This window comes from Choloepus didactylus, chromosome 3, assembly GCF_015220235.1.
Source record: "Choloepus didactylus isolate mChoDid1 chromosome 3, mChoDid1.pri, whole genome shotgun sequence".
NCBI lineage: Eukaryota > Metazoa > Chordata > Mammalia > Pilosa > Megalonychidae > Choloepus > Choloepus didactylus.
In genome coordinates, this window is record NC_051309.1 from 89,338,388 (window position 1) to 89,360,382 (window position 21,995).

The window sequence follows — 21,995 nt, forward strand, 5'->3', positions numbered from 1 at the left end:
GGTCAGAAGTTTGAGATGGGTGTTGCTGGGAAAACATAGGGTTGCCAGGGCTGGTTCCTTCTGGAGGCTCCGAGGAGAGATCCATTTCCTCCCTTTTTTCAGTTTCTAAAGGCCGCCTGCATTCCTTGCTGCATGACCCCTTCCCTCATATCACTCCAGCTTCCTGCTTGCATCATGATGTCTCTCACCACTGCCTTTGACAGTCTTGCCCACTTCTTGTAAGGACTTTTGTGATTACTTTGGGCCCACCTGGATAATCCAGGATACTCGCCCTACCTCGAAGCCTGTAACTCAATCACCAGGTAAGGTAACAAATTCACAGGTTCTGGGGATTAGGACATGGACACCTTTAAGGGGCCATTGTTCAGCCTGCCACAGTTGTGGACATTGGAAGAGCTAAAACTTGTGCTTTGGAACAAAATGGAAGGATTATAGTGGCCCAGGGAAAGCTTTTAGTGAACAGCATTTATGTAGTGCCATTTGCCAGTGAGGTTCAGTACTAGGGCCCTTTAACATATGCCAACGTAATGCTCACAACTGCCTGGGATTGGCAGATGGCATTCACCACTTCTATGAGGTCTTCCAGGGGGCAAGGTCAGGTAGGATTCACACCCAGGCCTGTTTGCTCCAAAGACCAAGCCCTCACCATGGTACCAGCTGCAGGGAGGACAGTCGTGATGGCAGAGAGGCTTGTAGACAGTGAAGAGACCAGCCCAAAGGGTAGGGGGTGGAGGTGGTGGTTTGAAGTTATCTGGACCCCAGAAAAACATATTCTTAAATTTAATCCATTCTTGTGGGTGTGAACCCATTGTAAGTAGGACACTGTGATGAGGCTACTTCAGTTAAGGTGTGGCTCACCTCAATCAGGATGGGTCCTAATCCTATTATAGGAGTGCTTTATAAATGGAATGAACTTCAGACCCAGAGAGAGAAAGCCATGGAAGCCAGAAGCTGAAATCAATGAAACCTGGAGAGAAGGGAGAGACCAAAAGATGCAGCCATGTGCCTTGCCAAGTGCCTTGCCAAGTGGGAGAGGAGCAAAGGATCGCTGGCAGCCAGTCTTTGGGAAGAAAGCACCACCTTGATGATGCCTTGATTTGGACATCTTTTCTGCCTTAAAACTGTAAGCTAATAAATTCCCATTGTTTAAACCAGCCCATTTTATGGTATTTACTTCGAGCAGCCTAGAAACTAAAACAGGATATGCTGAGTTGGGGGACATAGTAGAGTGCAGCCTGATTGTGGAGGCCTTTACAACCTGGAAGAGGCACTGAGCAATTTAGCAAAGAAATCCAAGAAAAGGGAGAGGCAGTGTTTGTGATGCAATTTTCAGACCCCGCAGCCAGGTTTCCTGTAGCTCCTACCCCAACTCCACCCCCATCATAAACTTTTGTTAGATAACCACTCACAATTTACAAAGTTCATTCACAGGTTTTTTTCTTAGGATCCTCACAGTGACCCTGAAGCACAAGGTTAGGGTAAGAACTTTGGTAATTTTATCTATCATGAAAAGTTACTTGCAATACCCTCACAACTATATTGACTATAAACAACCCTAATACTAGATGATTGCTGCAATTCTTTCCAACCTTGATTGTTTTATGTCCATGATTCTAGAGGCTAATAATCTATTTTATCTTTTTACCCTCCCAACCTACTCCTTACTCATTTTTCTGCTTTTTCAGGCTTTTCACCTGGAAGGAGGAAGGAGAAATGAAAAAAGAACTAAAACATTAAGTTTAAGCAGCTTTTGAAAACAAGAGAATCCAGGAATTAACTTTACCTATATTCTCCTGTTCCCATTTATTACAAAGGGCTGCAGGATTTTAAGGTTTGTTCTATTTTTAACTTTCATTGATTGACTTGAAAATGAAATTGAAATACACTACACTCACCTTCCTCTAATTGGAATTGGCCCTAATGGGTTAAGATATTTAAGCATTCTAAAATATAGGGTGACATTTGTAAAAAAACACAACAGATTGTAAACGACCCATTTTACTCTATCTATTCTAATGCGGTGTCAGAATTAGATACAATCAAAGCCAATCATAATTCCCTAAATGCAGGGGACAAATTTCCTCTTTTTTCTCCTCTTCAAATCATTACTACTATAGTAGAGCAGTTACAACTACTACTACTGTCTAAGCACTCACTCTCAGTGGTTCAGTATTTGTTTAATCAACAATTAAATAAATTTTCCTATGCTTATTTATCAGTGCCAGGTATATCAATTGCTCTATAAATGTTAGCTGCAAAATACTATGCAATCCAGCATTTGCAACTGCCTGTAATTCATATATACAACTAACTACTTCCTCTAAGCACCAATGCCCCCAAGAGCCACTTAAATCAAGCAAAATATATTTTAGGTTGACATAAGCACTGAAGAGAAAAAATAATGTAGAATTAGGGGATAAGATGTGTGGGGTGATGTTGGTATGTGAAATTATGCTGGTATGTGAAATTTTAGACACAGTGCCAAGGAAAAGCTGCTTGGAGAAGGTGACATTTAAGAAAAGACCTAAAGTGAAAGAGTAAAACATAAATTGATATTTGGCGAGAGCATTCCATGCAAAGGGAATAGTGAAATGCAAAGGCCCTGGGGCAGGAGTCTGCCCAGTATATCTGAGGAACAGTGATCAGGCCAACAGGGCTATAGTATGATGTGCGGAGAGTTGTTGGGAGACAGGGCCAGATCACGTAGTGCTTGGTAGGTGACAGGACTTTTTAATTTTTACTGAGTAACACGGGGAGATCCTGAAGGGTTTCTGGCTCTAGAGTCCATACACTCAATCAGTATTCCAGGGTTAACTGCTATCCTGTAAATTATAATTGAATACGATAAAAAATAAATAAGTAGAAATTAAAATAGACAGTCCAGGGTGACCGACTCACTGCCTGTTTTCTTGTCTCTGTGGCTGCACACACACACCAGATCTTCCAAATAAATGCTGGAGCTGGAAACAAGAGCAGGGCAAAGGGGAATAGTTTACATGTTCCTAAAACATGAAAAGCAGAATGGTTTCCTGAATTAGAAGTTTTTGGCAGTGCTTAGAGGTTACAATAAAGAACAATAAGCCCTAACTTTCCACAGCAGTTTTTATTTTTCCCTTAAAAAAGAGTCCATTTTCTTAAAGATACATTCATTTAGATGGGATACACATCTGTATTTTTAAAGTGCCCAAACTCCCATCACATCCTATAAGAATTAGGATGAGCAAAAGAATGCACTGACTTCAACATTCAGGGTCATCTCAGAGCTTGAAGAGCCCCTGGTTTCTGAGACAGGGAAAGAATTTTGCTAGCAAATAGCTGAACTAAAATCTAGGCAAATACTCTCCAAATCTTCATTTTCTGGTTCTTACTTCTTTAACATATTGTATAAGATTATTTATTCAAATCTAATTATGTGATAACAATACCTGAGAGTGTTTTGTAAAAATTTGTTTTAAAAATCCCTAAACCTCATTTGCTAATTTTCTGATCTAATATCTATATGTTCCTTTGTTTCTTTTGTTTTCTTTTCTTTCCACAAATTTCCAAGGACAATCCCTAAAAATATTATTAGTCCTATAGTTCGGTTTGAGGCAAATTTGTTCCAACAATCTTCAGGTCTGTGGATGTCTAGAGTGTAAATCTGTAAAAGAATAACATAATGCTTCATTAATACCTAGTATGGCATGCGGTGGCATCACAAATGAACATATCAATGCAAACAAGAAAACAGTATCTCATTATAGAATGTTAAGCAATGGCAAGTTCCTTAAGCCCAAACTGTTTTCCAGTATAGAAAAATCTATTGCATCTCTCACTGAGGATCATTCAAGCTGTGTTCTGAAAACTTCCAGTGAAGGGATACCAGAATGCTTTGAGAGACAATCCTTGCTACTTTAGTTCTATTTGGAAAACTCTTCCTTACACTGACTGATCTAAAATCTGCTTCCCTGAAATTCCTACCCTCTGGTGCTAGATTTATTCTCTGGGCCAATGATTCCTGACAGGAGAACAAGTCATATTTGGGGCAGGACAACTCTCTATTGTGCAGGGTTGTATGGTTCATTGAAAGGTATTTAATATACCTGGTTCTCACCCATTACATGCTTGTAGTGCCTCCTCTCTACTTTATTATAATAATAAAAATGCCCCCCCCCCCCCATTTTCAAATCTTTGCCCCCCTCACATAGAGAGGGAGTGTTGAGAACTACTGCTAGTGACCTGGAACAAATATATGCTTTTTGCCTGTGGCAACCCCACAAATATATCAAGAATGTCTCAAGTCCCAGTCTTATTCTTCGTTAAACTTCGGCATCCCTCATTTTCCCAACTCTATTATGTGTACTTCCATTGTTCAAATACTAGAAGGCTATGTCCATCATAAATGCTGCATCAAGGACTGGACAGAGGATCACGAATACAATCTACAATATAAAGTGTGTACCAAATATTTCTTACAATATTTTTGCTTTCTCTGCTCTCTAATATCCAAGCACTTAAATGTTGCTACACAAACGTTATCCTAACCAGACAATCAACTGATGATTCTGTCAAAAAAGATGCTAAAACACTCGTGGAGCTGACTTATGAACAAAAGGAGGTGCTGAGAAATTCTGCCGTTGGGAAATGGTAGAATCCTATTTTTTAGCTTTCTCAGTGAGGAAAACAATGAAGGTGATACAGCACATGATTTTTTTTATGAACTTCAGATTTTAGTTTCATTCATACTATGCTGCGTAAGTCTTGCCTATACTGATATTAACTTGTAATAATCTGTACTAAAAAATGATCTAAATATAGGTTTACTAAAATCTTTTGGCTGCTGCTAAATGAAAATAATAACACTGATACAAAACTACAATACATTTTTAGTAATCTATTTAATTAAGGTTAGATTTAATTAATTCATTTTACAAAATTCAATAATGTAGATTGAATTTCACAAAAGTCAATAATGTGGAATATCATTCTAAGCCTTGTGGGGTTTGGGGGATGGGGTGTTAGATGAGCACCCTGAAATGACAGTTTCCTGTTGTTTAGGCAGAACTCCACCATGTTTGATATTTCATTTGTTATCTGGTCTTGGTCTCTTGTTAGTGGGACCCAACCGATGAATTAGTTTGTTTACCATCAATAGAAGCCCAGATTTTTCAAAAAACGGTTTCGTTGATCAGTTCTCTTTTACAGTAATTCAACTCCAGCCACAACCTTCAGAAATTGCTGAAATTTTTCCAGACATGCATTAGAAGTAATTCCAGGAAAATGAGAGAATATTCTCAGGAAAATCCAGGTTTAGGTTTATGTGATTTTTCTAAAATAATACAGCTAGCTTTTTTTACATGATAATTAGGAGCAGGAGGGGGTGGTTCACAGCAGTACAAGTCGAATTGTTCATGGCAAGAAGTATCTTGCTTGGTAAACACAGAGAGCATTTCATTTAAATAATTTTTCTAATTTATATCAAGGAAAAAATGAAGTGAAACATAAGAAACCTGTCCAACCTGGTGAGCCAGGTGGGTTCCAACAGCGGCCAGGGCAGTGTAGTAGGGAGCCGTCTGGTCACAGTTCACTCCCACCAGGCTCAGCGCCCCCAGCATGGCCAGACCGAAGCCACTGAGCCACCGCTTGGTGTTCTCATGGAACCGCAGCGCCGTCGATTTCAGACCAATGAGAGCATCATCTCTTTTGTCCTATTATCAGAAAGTAAGGTGAGTTTTTTAAAAATGAGATATAATCCACATACCATAAAATTCACCATTTTAAAGTATATAATTCAGTGGCTTTTAGTTATGTTCACAAGCTATGAAACCATCACCACTATCTAATGCCAGAAGAAATGATCTTAACGGACATGTAGATATTCCATAAGCTGAGAAAGATGACATAACTCAGAAACATAGGGTGATCAGTAAAGAATGTGCAAACCAAATCAAAGTTAAATGTTACCACTATAATTATCTTTCACCTCTATTTCCATTCTATAACCCTATAATGACACGTACCTATATATTGTATTATATTAGGATCAAAACTCAATTCCAAATAAAAGTGTTCTATAATTGCTTAAGGTGATGAATGCACAACTATATATGATGAGACCGTGAGCCATTGATTGTATACTTTGGATGAATTATATGGTGTGTGAGTACATCTCAATAAAATTGCTTAAAAAAACAAACAAACAAAAAACCCAAAAAATCAACTCCAATTCTTTAAAGAGCTCTTCTCTACCTCAGAGTTCTCAAATCTCAATACTTTCTTATATGTTTTATTTTAAATCTTATTAAAATCACAGATGTAGAAAAATGCTCGCTTGCCATCTAAACACATCTATTTACATTTCACCTGTTTTTCCTTCTTATTGCAAGCTCCTTCAGGTGTAAACTTTGTCTTTAATCATGTAAACTACAAAAATGTCAAGGAGTAGGAGGTGCTTTTACCAAAGAAGATAATCTAATTGGAGTACAGTTGTCCTAACCATTAGTTCCAGATCTTACTGCAAAAAGTACAGACATCAAATGGGAACACGGTATTTTCTTCATGTTTTTTCTATAAACCTAAAACAACTCTTAATTTAAAAAATTAAAAAAAAAAGTATAGGCATCTCTCCTGAACTGTCAGCTTCACTTCAGAAAATCAGATTGGTTAAAGATCTGGTGAACTTTTTCATGGTAATACAAATGTGGTGTGGGGAGGAGGATGTTAATGGAAAAAAACAGTATGGAATCCAGATAGAAATATTATAAAAAACCTTAATACTCACATTCATTAAGCTAGACATGACTTAAACAATATTATTTTTAATTGTGAAAATTCCAACACAAAAACTTAAATGGCCAAAATAGACAAGTAGTGAAATAATAAAAGTTACAGCAAATCAAATCAATGGACTATTATGCAGTTTTAAAGTGACAATGCCTAAAAACATGGGAAATGTTTATGTAATACTAACTGTGGTAGGTTGAATTACGTACCCCAACAAAAACGTTCTTAAACTCCTGTCCCTGTGGATATGAACCCTTTGTAGAACTGTTATTTGAAGATGTTATTTTTAGTTAAGGTGTGGGCAACTGAATGAGGGTGGGTCTTAATCCATATTAGAGAAGGCCTTATAAAGAGAACCTGAAAGCCACAAAAGCCAGAGAGGAGAGGACATCACCACAAGACAGGAAGCAGAGATACAAGCTAAGGAAGCCCCAGGACTGCCGGCAGTCAGCACTAGAATGCTAAAGACTCTGGGAGAAAACAAGCCTTGTTGATACCCTGATTTTGGACTCCTAGCTTCTGACACTGTGAGTTAATTAATTCCTGTTGTTAAGCCAAAACCAGGTTGTGGTCTTTGCGACAGCAGCTCTAGCAAACTAAGCTGCTAAGTTAAAAAGCAGCATAACACAATGACTGAAGGCGTAGACAGAGAAGCAGAAGAGTGTACTGGCTGAAAGCGTGGACTCCGTGGAGACACTCAACTCCGCCACCAACTAGCTGTGTGGCATGGATGAGTTACTTCTTTGCGCTTGTTTCCTTATCTGTAAAATGTGTATAATAATTCTACCTTTCTCTCTTTGAGAATTAAATTAGTTTTTTTTTCAGTTTTATTGAGATATATTCATGTACCATACAATCATCCATGGTGTACAATCAACTGTTCACAGTACCATCATATAGTTGTGCATTCATCACCCCAATCTATTTATATATATATATATATATATATATATATATATATATATATATATATATTTTATTGAGCTTGTTCAGATACCATACAACTATCCAAAGATCCAAAGTGTACAATCAATTGTCCACGGCTCCACCATGCTGTGCATCCATCAACACAATTATTTTTTTTTCCAATTTTTAGAACATTTTCACTACTCCAGAAAAGAAAGACAAAAAAAAAGAAACTCAGATTCTCCCATATCCCTAACCACGCCCCCCTCTCCATTATTGATTTATAGTTTTGGTAGAGTACATTTGTTACTGTTGATGAAAGAATGTTAAAATACTGCTAACTATAGTATATAGTTTGCAATAGGTGTATATTTTTTCCCTATATGCCTCTCTATTACTAACCTCTAGTTATAGTGACATACATTTGTTCTAGTTCGTGAGAGAGATTTCTAATATTTGCATAGTTAATCACAGACATTGTCCACCACAAGATTCACTGTTTTATACATTCCCATCTTTTAACCTCCAACTTTCCTTCTGGTGACATGCGTGACTCTGAGCTTACCCTTTCTACCACCTTCACACACCTTTTGGCACTGCTAGTTATTCTCATTACATGCTACCATCACCCCTGTCCATTTCCAAATATTTAAGTTCACCCTAATTCAATATTCTGCTCATGAAAAGCAACCGCTCCCCATTCTTTAGCCTCATTCTGTATCCTGGTAACTTATATTTCATGTCTATGAGTTTACATATTGTAATTAGTTCATATCAGTGAGACCCTGCAATATTTGCCTTTATGTGTTTGTCTTATTTCACTAAGTATAGTGCCCTCAATGTTTCTTCATCAACCCATTTCTTTTAAGATGGTTTTGTTCAAACACTATATATTCCATCCTAAGTAACCAATCATTGGTTCCCCGTATAATCACGTATTTATATATTGAGCACCATCGCCACTCTCTATATAAGAAGATTTCTTCCACAAAGACAGGAAGAGTCAAAGAAGGCAGAGAGGCAAAAGAAAAAGGCAAGAGAAAGAGAGAAAAACAAACAAACAAAAAAATTTGATAGCTGGAAAGTGACAAAAGGAAAGACAGCATTAACCTAAAGGAGAATAAAGAGTCAGACAACATCACCAATGCCAGGAATCCCATACCCTTCCCCTATTCCCCCCCATATGCATTTAGCTTTGGTATATTGCTTTTGTTACGTTAAAGGAAGCATGATACAATGCTTCTGTTAATTCTAGTCTCTAGTTTGCATTGATTGTATTTTCCCTCCAATCCCACCCTATTTTTAACACCTTGCAATATTGACATTCATTTGTTCTACCTCATGTAAAAACATATTTGTACCTTTTATTACAATCATTGAGCACCCTAGGTTTCCCTGAGTTACACAGTCCCAAGTCTCTATTGTTTGTCTTTTGTTCTGGTGTCCCACATGATCTCAGCCTTCTTCTTTCAACCATATTCACAGTCATCTTTGTTCAGTGTACTTACATTGCTGTGCTACTATCTCCCAAAATTGTTTTCCAAACCTCTCACTTCTATCTTTCCCTTCTGTTTGCAGTGCTTCCTTTAGTGTTTCCTGTAGAGCAGGTATCTTGTTCACAAACTCTGTCATTGTCTGTTTGTCAGAGAATATTTTAAGCTTTCCCTTATATCTGAAGGACAGTTTTGCAGGATATAGGATTTTTGGTTGGCGGTTTTTCTCTTTCAGTATCTTAAATATATCACCCCACTTCCTTCTTGCCTCCATGGTTTCTATTGAGAAATCCACACATAGCCTTATCAAGCTTCCTTTGTATGTGATAGATTGCTTCTCTCTTGCTGCTTTCAGGATTCTCTCTTTATCTTTGATGTTTGATAATCTGATTATTAAGTGTCTTGGCGTAGTCCTATTCAGATCTATTTTTGGGGTATGCTGCGCTTCTTGGATCTGTAATTTTATGTCTTTCGTAAGAGATGGGAAATTTTCATTGATTATTTCCTCTATTATTGCTTCAGCCCCTTTTCCCTTCTCTTCTCCTTCTGGGACACCAATGACACGTAAATTCTTGCTTTTTGTTTTGTCTTTAAGTTCCTGGAGACGTTGCTCATATTTTTCCATTCTTTTCTCTATCTGTTCTTTTGTGTGTAGGCTTTCAGGTGCCTTGTTCTCCAGTTCCTGAGTGTTTTCTTCTGCCTCTTGAGATCTGCTGCTGTATGTTTCCATTGTGTCTTTCATCTCTTTTGTTGTGCCTTTCATTTCCATAGATTCCGCCAGTTGGGTTTTTGAACTTTCAATTTCTACCTTATGTACGTCCTGTGTTTTCATTATACAGTTCAGCTCTTTCACCATATCTTCCCTAAACTTTTTGAATTGACTTATTATTAGTTGTTTCAATTCCTGCATCACAGTTGAAGTACAAGTTTGTTCCCCTGACTGGGCCATAACCTCATTTTTCTTGGTATAGGTTGTAGTTTTCTGTTGTCTAGGCATGGTTTCCTTGGTTACCCCAGTCAGGCCTCCCCAGACCAGAAGGAAGAAATATTCAGTATCCAGTTTCCCTGAGGGTGTGTCTTAGAAAATTGGTATACCCTGTGATGCCTCCGGTCACTGTGCTTTTCTGCCCAGCAGGTGGTGCCTGTTAGCCTATAATTCTTGACTGGTGTAAGGAGGTGTGGCTCTTTTTCCCCAAGTTCTGAATGAAAGGCAGGTAGTAGAGTTGGGCCCCACCCCTTTCCTCTTAGAGAAGATAGACGCCCTACATGGAGGTCATTAGCATTTCAATGGTCTCTCTCTGCCTGTGCTATATACCCTTGTCTGAGTCACAGAACTGGGAACTGAAAATGGCTGAAGCTTTCTCCACTGAGCTGAAAAAGGAACAGAGAGTCCCCTTCAGAGCTAGTGTGAGGTGACCCTCCAGCTCTCCAAGGTCAGTTGTCACCCAAAACCTCTGTCTGCTTGTTGGGGATTTGTTACCTCATAATGAGCAGTTCACACTCACTAATTAAAACCCCAGTTGGAGCTCAGCTGAGCTATATTTGCTTGCTGGGAGAGAGCTTCTCTCTGGCACCACCAGACTTCGTAGCTTAGGCTGTGGGGGGAGGGGTCTCCCGATTTGGATCCGCAGGTTTTACTTACAGATTTTATGCTGTGATCTCGGGCATTCCTCCCAATTAAGGTTGGTGTATGACGTGTGGACAGTCATGTTTGTCCCCCCGCAGTTATTCCAGATTATTTACTGGTTGTTTCTGGTTTTTTTAGTTGTTCCAGGGGGACTACTTAGCTTCCATTCCTCTCTATACCACCATCTCAGATCTCTAAATTAGTTTTTGTAAAGTATTTTAAAAAGGGTAAATAGTAAATACTACTTAATTGTTTTTAAATAAAATTAAATAAATTGAGCTCTATAATACACAAAAACATGAAACAAAAATATTTTGTTAAAATAGGACTGTATAACACAGGGAATCCTATTGTAAATGATGGACTATAGTTAATAGTACAATTATAAAAATGATCTTTCATGAATTATAACAAATACCAGAGTAATGCAAAGTGTTAAAAATAGGGTGGTATATGGGAACTCTGTATTTGATGCATGATTTTTCTGTAAATCTACAGCTTCTCTAATAAAAAATTTCTTTTTTTGTTTGAGCCAGGGAATTATGAATGATTTTCTCTTAAGAAAAAAATTATTTTTCCTTAATTTGGTTCTTATTTTGAAGTTCTTTAAAAAATGCAAACAAAATTCTAAACCAAAGTTAAGAAAAAGATATAATTTCCTTACCTGATGTGCATAGATAGTATCATATATTAGTGTCCACATAATTCCAGAAAAATAAAGAGGCAGGCAAACAGACGGATCGCAGGAGCCCTTGATAGCAGACCATCCAAGTAATGCTCCCCAATTGAAAGTCAACCCTACAGTTAGTAAAACATAAACAGGTAAGGCTAAATATACTTTAGAATTCCAAAGGAAAGGAGAGGAACACCAGCACATACTAAGTGCTTGCTTTGTATCAGGCTCTGCATATGCTGTTTTCTAATATTCCTTCATTAAAATCCTCTCAACTTCCATAGTAATTATTAGCTCCATTTTACAGTTAAGAAAACAGGCCCAAGGAGGTTAATTAATTAAAATAACATAGCTAAAGTTTAAGGAGAACACTTATCCTAATGGGGTGCCTGGCACAGCCAATACACAGTTGATGCTGGGGTTGAATTTAGACCTATATGACTTAAAAAGCTATGGTCTGTCCATTACCACTCTACCTCCCCCTACAGGTCATAAAAATAAGCTAGATAATAAACACTTATTTACTCTACAATCCTTATTTATTCTATAATCTTCTCTGAGGACTGATTACTACACCTACATTTGGCAACTCCTAAATCTCTATTTGCAAGCCTGATCTCTCCCCTCAGGTTGGGACTAGACACTGAACTGCCTGCTGGACAACTGTATCTGCACATCCCTCAGGTCCCTGCAACTCAATGTGTCTCAAGCCCCTTTTCTCCTCCTATATTGCCTATTTACACTCAGAATGCCCCCTCCTCAACTGATTCAGGGCCTCTCCTTTGTGGTCCCAGAGCACTTAAGCCTGCCACATTGTTCAGCAATTGCCTGTTTATCTATTGTCTCCTTCTCTAGCTCCTGAAAGATGGGGAATGTGTCTTAGTAATTTTTATTTTTCTAACATGTGGTGCTGTTCCCAGCAGAAAATAGAGGTTCAATAAAAGTATGAAGTAGATATGTTATCTAATAGATAGGAAATGCTTATGCTTCTCTCACCAGAAGGGCAGCTGAGAAAATAATTTCCTGCCTTTTTAATAATGAAAAGAAATGTTGAATCAAAAGATCTTACAAAGAAAATAAATATTCTACCCCAACTTTTCCACAAACCAGGCATGTATCAATTCCTTGGTTCATTTTTTATTTGTTAGAAAAACAGCTCAAAGAACGAAGAACAGAACAGAATAGAAAAGTTGGGAGCAGATATTTTTGCAATTGATTTTGACATATCTGCCTACCTATCTTCCTCTCTTTCTACCAACAAATATTTATTGAATCCCTGGGATGTGCCAGGTGCTATGCTATCTATTGGGTAATATGTAAAGAATGTCTTATCTTTGAGGTGTGTACAGTTTCTTGATGTGGAGACAAAGGAGGTTCAAAACTTATTCTTGTTGGATTAATGTTAAATGAGTAAGTGCTACTTTGGAGTATTATGGGAGTCCAGAGGAGGAGACTGGCTAATTATTTTCCTAGGAGTTTTAGGGAGAGCTGTGTGGAAAAGGAACTACCTGGGCTATCAACACACTTTCATCCCTTGTTTTCCTGCCAGTTCCTCAAAGCATTCAGATCAGCTACCTGAAGAGAGAGGTAGGGTGATGGTTGGTTTTTTAAAAATTTTTTTCATGGCACACCTCAATTTTTAAAAAGAGCATTTCAGAAATTGATGATGATGATGTTGATAATCTTAATAAATATGCAGATTCTTATGCAATAAAAATGGCTAACTGCCCTCCTTTAAAATATGAAAGTCATCTCTTGGTTTGAAAAATGTCTTGACTGACTTGACATTTTATCCCTGTCACATTATCAAGAAAAAGTATAGTTCGAGAGTAGCAAATATTTATAGTTATTTCAAGCTCACCCAAGGCTAACTGAGGCCAGTATGTTATTCTTTTCATTAGCGGGTAGGTGATGACAAGAAGTAGGGATGCTGCTCCCAGAGCTATGCTGAAATCAGGGAAAAACATAAAAAGATTAATGTTACTATCTCTTAGAAATCGCCAGATACTTTAAGACCATAACAATAGCAACACTAATTGGAAAATCTTTATTTACTTCAATTATATTTTTGTTATATAAAATTATCTTCCTAGCCTTTGACTTTTCCTATTATAAAGGACACCTGGGAAAAATCTGAAGAGTTACAGAATAACCAAAGAAAATAATCATAGCTAACATATAGTGCTTTCATATATTAGGCACTATGCTACGTGCTTTACATATGTGAACTCATTTTAATCTTTACGATGATTCTAAAAGGTAGTTTTATTCTCCTTGTTTTATAGATTAGGAAACTAAAGAACAAAGAAATTAAGCAACTTGCTAGCTGTCATATAGCTTGTCAATAGCAGGGCCAGGATTCAAGGCAGTCTGGCTGCAAAGTCCATCCCCTAATAACGTTAAATTCTATTCTCTCTCTAAACTATGTTTTCAAATATTAAGGCATTTAGTAAACTGAGACATCTTAATAGAGAACAGAATCAAATACCCTTCCCTAGATGCATGACAGTAGGGGTATTATTTCTCTAGAAAAGGATGAGGTCACAAAGCATCTATGGAAAGATGATAACACAAGATGCTCTGCACCTCAGGCCTCCCTAACATCACTCCTCCAGGAATCACCTTCCAAAGTGTTTTCACATCACCCTTGCTGTCAGGGCAAGACATGTAATTAAGTCTCGTCTCTATAAAGTAACACTAATTTGCTAACCACCCCCCCCCACTTGTTTTTGTCTTTTTCCTTCTCATTGAAGCTCTTGATAAGCAGCCATTTGATTCATAAAAGTTTAATTTTGTCTCGGGTACACAAAGTATCAAATAAGTATTTTCTTTGTATCTCTAAGAGGTACAGGAATTAGTCCTCCCCTTTTTCCTTCTGTCATTGATTGGTAAAGAGCATGACCCTGGAAGAGTGAGTATAATCACTTCTGTTTTTATGTACTTCAGAGATACTGTCAGCATAAATAACATTACACATAGACATGTGGGTGTACACAGACACAGACACAGACACACACACACACACACACATAAACACATGCATACACTTAGCCAAATATATGAAACTGCTTTGTTTCCCTTAGGGAACATGCAGTGAATATACTGAAGGTGATGCTGAATAAAATAAATCTTGATCTCTTAATTCCTTTAGTTGAAAACATTCTTGAAGCAAATTTCACAATGTGTTGTGACTTATTAACACTTGCAAACTTATAGATGCTCAATATGTATCCAATAAACATCTCTTGATAAAGATATTTCAATTTTATTTTATTCCTATTTCCTCTATATCAGAGGATAAATTGTATATATGATTATGAAAACTATATTTAATATACCTGTAGTAATTCAAACACAGAAGAACACCCAGTGCCAAGGTCAGCTGTCCTCCAAGAAAAACAAAGGATCGAAAAGTTGAAATGTCTCCAGCAGCTATTGGGCGATTTGCTGTCCTTGTAACCTTAACATATGAAAAATAGATACTTTAGCCTTATGAAATGACTCACTCATTTATTTAGACATTTAATCGAGAGACTGCCCCTTGGTAGGCACTAAGGATACAAATATGAGTAAAGGGTAAAATCAACATTTGAAGTATGGCCCCAAATCAAAACTTCAGATATAAAATTGTTTTGAAAAGAATTAAAATTCCCACCATTCCCCTTTCTCTCCCATCTCTATCCAAACCAAACAAAGCAACTTCTTCATCTAGCTGAGCAAGTGTATGTTCAATTTCCATAGAGAAAAGAGGGGTAATAATAAGAGAATTTGCAGGAAACATGGAATGAGGAAATTGTAGTAGATACTGAATAAAGCTGATATCACATGAATGTTTTGATCACAGGAAGTAATGCAATCAGAAGTCAGATGTGAAGAAAGAAGAGACATAATCTGGGTCTATAAGAGGGATTGCTTTTGCTAGGCTACTTAGGAATGAGTCTATAATCTTACATTGATTCAAGTCACTCCCCAAACAGCAAACCTCACCCAAAGGGCAAACTCATGGGAAGAGCGACAATAGACAGAGCTGTTAGGTAGACAAACAATATACTTTAGCTGTTCTTTTCCTTCCGAGTGATCTTGAGATGTGACTATTTTATACCCAACCACAGATAACACCATAACCAAATTCCTAATATTGCCAGAAGTTAAGAACTCAGAATCTTGGATCAGAGAGCCCAGAATTTGAATCCAACTCTATTGCTTAGTAGCTGTGTGATTAGGGACAAATTACTTATCTCTCAGCCTTAGGTTATGTACCTGTTACAGAAAACACACACACACACACACACACACACACACACACACACGGGTTGGGGGAGGGAGAGAGAGGGAGTGTGATGGTTAGGTTCATGTGTTAACTTGGCCAGGTGATGGTACCCAGCTGTCTGGTCAAGCAAGCACTGGCCTAACCATTGCTGCCAGGATGTTTGTGGCTGGTTAATAAACCAACAGACTGGTTTATTAAATCATCAGTCAATTGACTGCAGCTATGACTGATGACTCAACGAAGGGTGTGTCTTCCACAATGAGAGAATGCAATTGGCTGGATATAATCCAATCAATCAGTTGAAGACTTTTAAGAGAGATAGACAGAGGACCTTTACTTCTTCTTCATCTGACCAGCAAAGCTTTTCCTGAGGAGTTCAACGAAGTTGCCAGTACGTTTCCAGAGGAGTTCATCGAACATGTTCGTCGAAGATTCCAGTTCATTTCCTGAGGAGTTCTTCAAAGTTGCCAGTTCGTTTCCTGAGGAGTTCATCGGACACCTTCCTTGGAGTTGACAGTTTGCTGACTGCCCTACGGAATGTGGACTCGTGCATACACACAGTTGCATAAGTCACTTTTATAAATCTTATATTCATAGATATGTCTCATTCATTCTGTTTCCCTAGAGAACCCTAATTAATACAGGGAGGGAGGAAGGAAGGGAGGGAGAGAGGGAGAGAAAATAGTAGTGTCTACTTCATAGCGTAAATGCAGTGCTAGAGGCATATAAGTATGCAATAAATGTTATCTATTATTAACATATTTTTGTATGATTTATATCAGGAATCAGCAAGCAATGGCCTATGGGCCAAATCTAGCCTGCCACCTCTTTTTTGTATGGCCCATGAGCTAAGAGTGGTTTTTAAATTTTAAAATGGTTAAAAGCAAACCAAAAGAAGAATAATGTATTGTGACACATGAAAATTATATGAAATTCAAATTTCAGTGTCCATAAATAAAGCTTTATTGGCATACAGCCATGCCCATTTGTTTACATATTGTCTTTGGCTGCTTTCAGGTGCCAATGAAGGGTTGAGTAGGTTTTACAGAGACTGTATGGCCTGTAAACCCTAAAATATTTGCCATTTGCTTCTTCACAGAAAGTTTGCTGACCCTAATTATGTCATGCATCACTGTGCAATAAAATAACTTGTCAAAAACTGTGAGTAATGACTCATCGTGGTGGAATGCCAGAACTGGATCTTTTATTCCTAATTTAGTTGGAAATTAGAAATAATATTTGTGTCTTATATTTGTTTCAGGCATGCTGGTATCTGTTGAGTGGTTACAGTGTGCCACCATTCTAAGTGCTATACATTTATCACATCACCGAACCCTTATAACAATCTTGTCTTTCAGTCATTCACAAGATCTTGCCATTTCCAACTTGTATGAAATTGAGGCACAGAGAGTCTCAGTAACTTTCCAAGGTCACAAAGTGCTAAGTGGTTGCATAGCTGGTTCAGTTTACAGACCACATTACTGACCACAAAATTATACCGTCCCTGTGGTAAATGTACCTAGCTAAATTTGAAAGCTGAAAACACACAAGCACTCTGTCAAAAGACTAAAAACAATGTAACATGATAAAACACATTCTATGAAACCAGCATTCTCACAGCTCACAAAACCAAATCATTAGTAGCTGAGTGCTGAGATTATTTCAGTGTTTGTGGACCTAATGTTTATCAGTTCATCATACGGCTAGTGGATTACACAGAACATCAACAAAACACACTCAACCAACATACACTAACAGCAATTCACTTATTTAATGTTAGCAATTTACTAATTCATTACTATTAATAAGTTATTGCTAATTTACTAATGCATTAGCAATTCCCAGGTAATTTATAAAACCCTGAGCCATAAATATGTCCTTAATGATATAAAAGAAACTGTGAGGTAAGCACTGTAATTTGGCCAAGGTTTTTAATTCATCTTTTAAAAGAGATTCATATAATATTTTAAAGTTCATGTCAGCAAAGCCCCCTCAGTAGGTATAAAACACCCATTTATTGCTTTGTTCTACGTCAGTATGGAATTTGAACTCCTCTAATCATAGAAAAATGCATGAGGGGGATGTAAAGTATCTAATCAGTTCTCTTTTATCTATGGAGAAAATCACTTAAAGGGGCACTAAAAAGGTCAAACTGTTAATTAAAAAAGGGAAAATATTGGTTGGCTTGAATATATTATACTATATTTTATAGACATAATACTGGTTTATTTAAGATGTGTAATTAGTTTTTTTTTAATTAAACTTTTTCTTTTGAGATAATTGTAAATACATATGCAATTATAAGAAATAATACAGAGATCCTACGTACTCTTTACCCAGTGTGCCGGTTTGAAACTGTTATGGACCCCAGGAAAGGTCATGCTCTTTTAATCCAATCTTGTAGGAGAAGACGTACTGTGGGGTGGGACTAGATCAACCTTTTGATTATGTTATTTCCCAACTGAGGGTGGGACTTTTGATTAGATTATTTCCATGGAGGTGCGAACCTGCCCATTCTGGGTGGGTGTTGATTAGTTTACTGGAGTACTTAAGAAAGCCAAGAGCTGATATGGACCTAGACACTTAGAGATGCAGACAGAAAGACGTTTGGAGATACTAAGCTAAAAGATGCAGCCCAGAGTTTGCTCTGGAGAAGCTAAGAGAGGAACCCCAGAAGCTTAAAGAGAAATGCCCTGGGAAAAGCAGCAAGGATGCATGGGGGCTGAGAGAGAGAGAAGCTAAGAGAGACAGAAGCCCAGAGACATTTTGGAGAAAGCCATTTTGAAACCAGAACCCGGGAGCAAAGGACCAACAGATGCCAGCCACGTGCCTTCCCAGCTGACAGAAGTGTTCTGGATGCCACTGGCCTTTCTTCAGTGAAGATATCCTCATGTTAATGCCTTAGTTTGGACCCTTTTACAACCATAGAAGTTAGGTTATTTGTAACCTAATAAATCCCCTTTATAGAAGCCAATCCATTTTTGGTATTTCTGGTAAATGGCAGCTTTAGCAAACTGGAACACCCAGCTTCACCCAATGGTAATATACAGCAAAAGTGCAGACACTGGCACAATTAAGATATAGAAAATTTTCACCACAAGGATCCCACGTTGCCATTTTATAGCCACATCCACTTACCTCAAACTTCCGACCCTTCCTTAACTCCTGGCAGCTAAGCTGTTCTCCATTTCTCTTATTTTTTCATTTCAAGAATCTTATATAAATGGAGTCATACCGTGTTAACCTTTTTGTATTGTTTTTTTTTCTCTCAGCATAATTCTCTGAAGATCCACCCAGGATGCTGAGTGTATCAATAGTTCATTCCTTTTCATTGCTGAGTAGTTTTCCATGGTTACCGATATACCATATTTTGTTTAACCATTCACTTGTTGAAGGACATCTGGTTCATTTCCAGTTTGGGTCTATTATGAATAAAGCTGCTACAAATATTCAAGTACAGGTTTCTGTGTAAACATAAGTTTTCATTTCTCTGTGATAAACGCCCAAGAATGCAACTGCTGTGTTGTGTAGTAGTTGCATGTTTTTTTAAAAAAACTGCCAAAATGTTTTCCAGAGTGGCTGTACAATTTACATTCCCAACAGCAATTTATGAGTGGTCCAGTTTCTGTGCATCTTCCCAGCATTTGGTGGTGTCACTATTTTTTATTTTAACCCTTCTGACAGGTGTGTATATATCTCATTGTGGTTTCAATTTAAATTTCTCTAAAGGCAGAGGATGTTGAACATCTTTTCATGTGCTTATTTGCAATTTGTAGATCCTCTTCAGTGAAATGTCTCTTCAGGTCTTTTGCTCATTTTCTAATTAACTTGTTTGTTCTGCTGAATTTTGAGTTTTTTATATATTCTAGATACTAGCCTTTTGTTGGATATGTTGTGTGTAAGTATTTTCTCCCAGTCTGCTTCTTGTCTTTTAATCCTTTTAATAAGGTCTTTCACATATCAAAAATTTTTAATTTTGATGAAGTCCTGCTTATCCATTTATGGATCATGTTTTTGAGGTCAAGTCAAAGAACTCTTTCCCTAGCTCTAAATCCTGAACGTTTTTGCCTATTTTTTTTTTTAAGTTTTATGTTTTACATTTAAGTCCATGATCCATTTTGAGCTAATTTTTGTATGAGATGTGGCTTTAGTTGAGGGGTTTTGTCTTGCTTTGTTTTGTTTTGTTGCCTACGGATGTCCACTTGCTCTAGCACCATTGATTGAAGAGGCTCTTTTCTCCACTGGATTGTATTTGCACCTTTGTCAAAAATCAGTTGGGCAAAACCTATAATGTCGAAAAGAAGGAAGGAAGGTAGGAAGGAAAGAAAGGAAGGAGAGAAGGAAGGAAGGAGGGGAGGGAGGGAGGGGGAGAGAGGAAGGGAGGAGGATTGAAGGGAAGGAGTCAGTTGGACATATTTGTATGACTCTTTCTGGGTGTTTTACTCTGTTCCATTGATCTCTGTGTCTATCCTTCCACCAATATCACAGTCTTGGGTATTGTACCTATATACTAAATCTTGAAATTGGGTATTCTGATACCTCCCACTTTTTTCTTTTTCAAAATTGTTTTAGCTATTCTAGTTCCTTTGTCTTTCCATATAAATTTTAGGACAATATTGTCTGCATCTACAGATCTCACTGGGATTTTGACAAGAATTGCCAAAAATCTGTACAAGACTTGGGTACAATTGACATCTTTACTATGTTGAATCTTCCAATCCATGAACATGTACATCTCTCCATTTATTTAGACCTTTGATTTCCTTCATCAGTGTTTTGTAGTTTCCAGCATACAAGTCCTGTACAGGTTTGGTAGATTCATATCTAAGTATTTCATCTTCTTTGAGCAATTGTAAATGGTACTGTATTTTTAATTTTGGTGTCCTGTGTTCATTTCTAGTATATAGAAATACAATTGATTTTTGTATGTTTACTTTATATTTTGCACCCTTACTCAACTCACTTATTAATTCTAGGAAAGTTTTTATAGATTTCTTGGGATTTTCTATGTAGACACACAAGTCATCTACAAATAGGTAGAGACTCATTTTTTACTTTTCAATCTGAATGCATTTTATTTCCTTTTCTTTTCTCAAGCCAAATGTTGAATAAGAGTGGTAAGAGCAGACATCCGTGCCTTGTTCCCGATCTTAGAGGTAAAGCACTCAGTCTGTCACCATTAAGTATAATGTTAGCTGTAGGTTTTTTGTATATGCTCTTTACCAATTTGAGGAAGTTTCCATCTATTCCTATTTTTTCTGAGTTTTTATCATGAATGGGTGGTGAATTGTGTAAAATGCCTTTTCTATATTGATTTATATGACCATGTGATTTTTCATCTGTAGTCAGTTAATATGGTAGATTATATTGATTGTTATCAAATATTAAGCCACGCTTCCATCCCTGGAATAAATCCCACTTGGTCATGGTATATATAAATATTTTTAATATGTTTCTGAAAACCATTTGCTAATATTTTGTTAAGGATTTTTGCAACTATATTCATGAGGGATATTCATCTATTATTTTATTTTTTGTACTGTCTTTGGTTTTGCTAACAGTGCAATATTAGCTTCATAAAATGAATTGGGAAGTGTATCTTCCTCTTCTATTTTCTGGGAGAGATTGTGTAGAACTGAGGTTAATTTTTCTATAAACATTGGGTAGAATTCTCCAGAGAAACTATCTGGGTCTTACAATTTTTTTTTGGGGGGGGGGGAGATTTTTGGCTATTCCCTTAATAGTTATCAGGCTATTCTAATTACCTATTTTATATTGGGTGTTCTAGTTTGCTAATGCTGTGGAATGCAAAACACCAGAGATGGATTGGCTTTTATAGAAAGGGGGTTTATTTGGCTACACAGTTACAGTCTTAAGGCCATAAAGTATCCAAGGTAACACATCAGTAATTGGGTACCTTCACTGGAGGATGGTCAATGGGGTCCAGAAAACCTCTGTTAGCTGGGAAGGCATGTGGCTGGTGTCTGCTCCAAAGTTCTCGTTTCAAAATGGCTTTCTCCCAGGACGTTCCTCTCTAGCAAGCTTGCTCCTCTTCAAAATGTCACTCACAGCTGCACTGAGTTCCTTCTCTTTGAGTCAGCTCATTTATATGGCTCCACTGACCAAGGCCCACCCTGAATGGGTGGGGCCATGCCGCCATGGGAATATCTCATCAGAGTCATTACCCACAGCTGGATGGGGCACATTCCAAGCAAATCTAATCAGCACCAAAACGTCTGCCCCACAAGACTACATCAAAGATAA

At 37.5% G+C, this 21,995-nt stretch overlaps 1 protein-coding gene and 1 long non-coding RNA gene across 4 annotated transcripts in view; one reads left to right on the forward strand and one right to left on the reverse strand.

Moving 5' to 3' along the window:
* The window catches only part of COQ2 (coenzyme Q2, polyprenyltransferase), a 45,859-nt gene that overhangs the window by 1,868 nt on the left and 21,996 nt on the right, over window positions 1-21,995 (reverse strand). The window contains exons 3-8 of one of the 3 annotated variants that reach the window (XM_037830134.1): window positions 14,800-14,921; window positions 13,323-13,408; window positions 11,453-11,586; window positions 5,499-5,687; window positions 2,899-2,960; window positions 923-967 (exon numbers count right to left, since the gene is read on the reverse strand). In XM_037830134.1, the coding sequence (XP_037686062.1) occupies window positions 958-967; window positions 2,899-2,960; window positions 5,499-5,687; window positions 11,453-11,586; window positions 13,323-13,408; window positions 14,800-14,921 (603 nt within the window). In that variant the 3' untranslated portion in view covers window positions 923-957. Of the gene's footprint in view, window positions 1-922; window positions 968-2,898; window positions 2,961-3,084; window positions 3,641-5,498; window positions 5,688-11,452; window positions 11,587-13,322; window positions 13,409-14,799; window positions 14,922-21,995 lie in introns of those variants that run through there. The other 2 variants (XM_037830132.1, XM_037830133.1) reach the window with 2 other exon arrangements.
* On the forward strand, window positions 934-16,352 carry LOC119529598. Its single transcript, XR_005215908.1, has 3 exons — window positions 934-1,123; window positions 1,686-1,831; window positions 16,088-16,352. It is a non-coding gene; the product is annotated as an uncharacterized LOC119529598 (long non-coding RNA).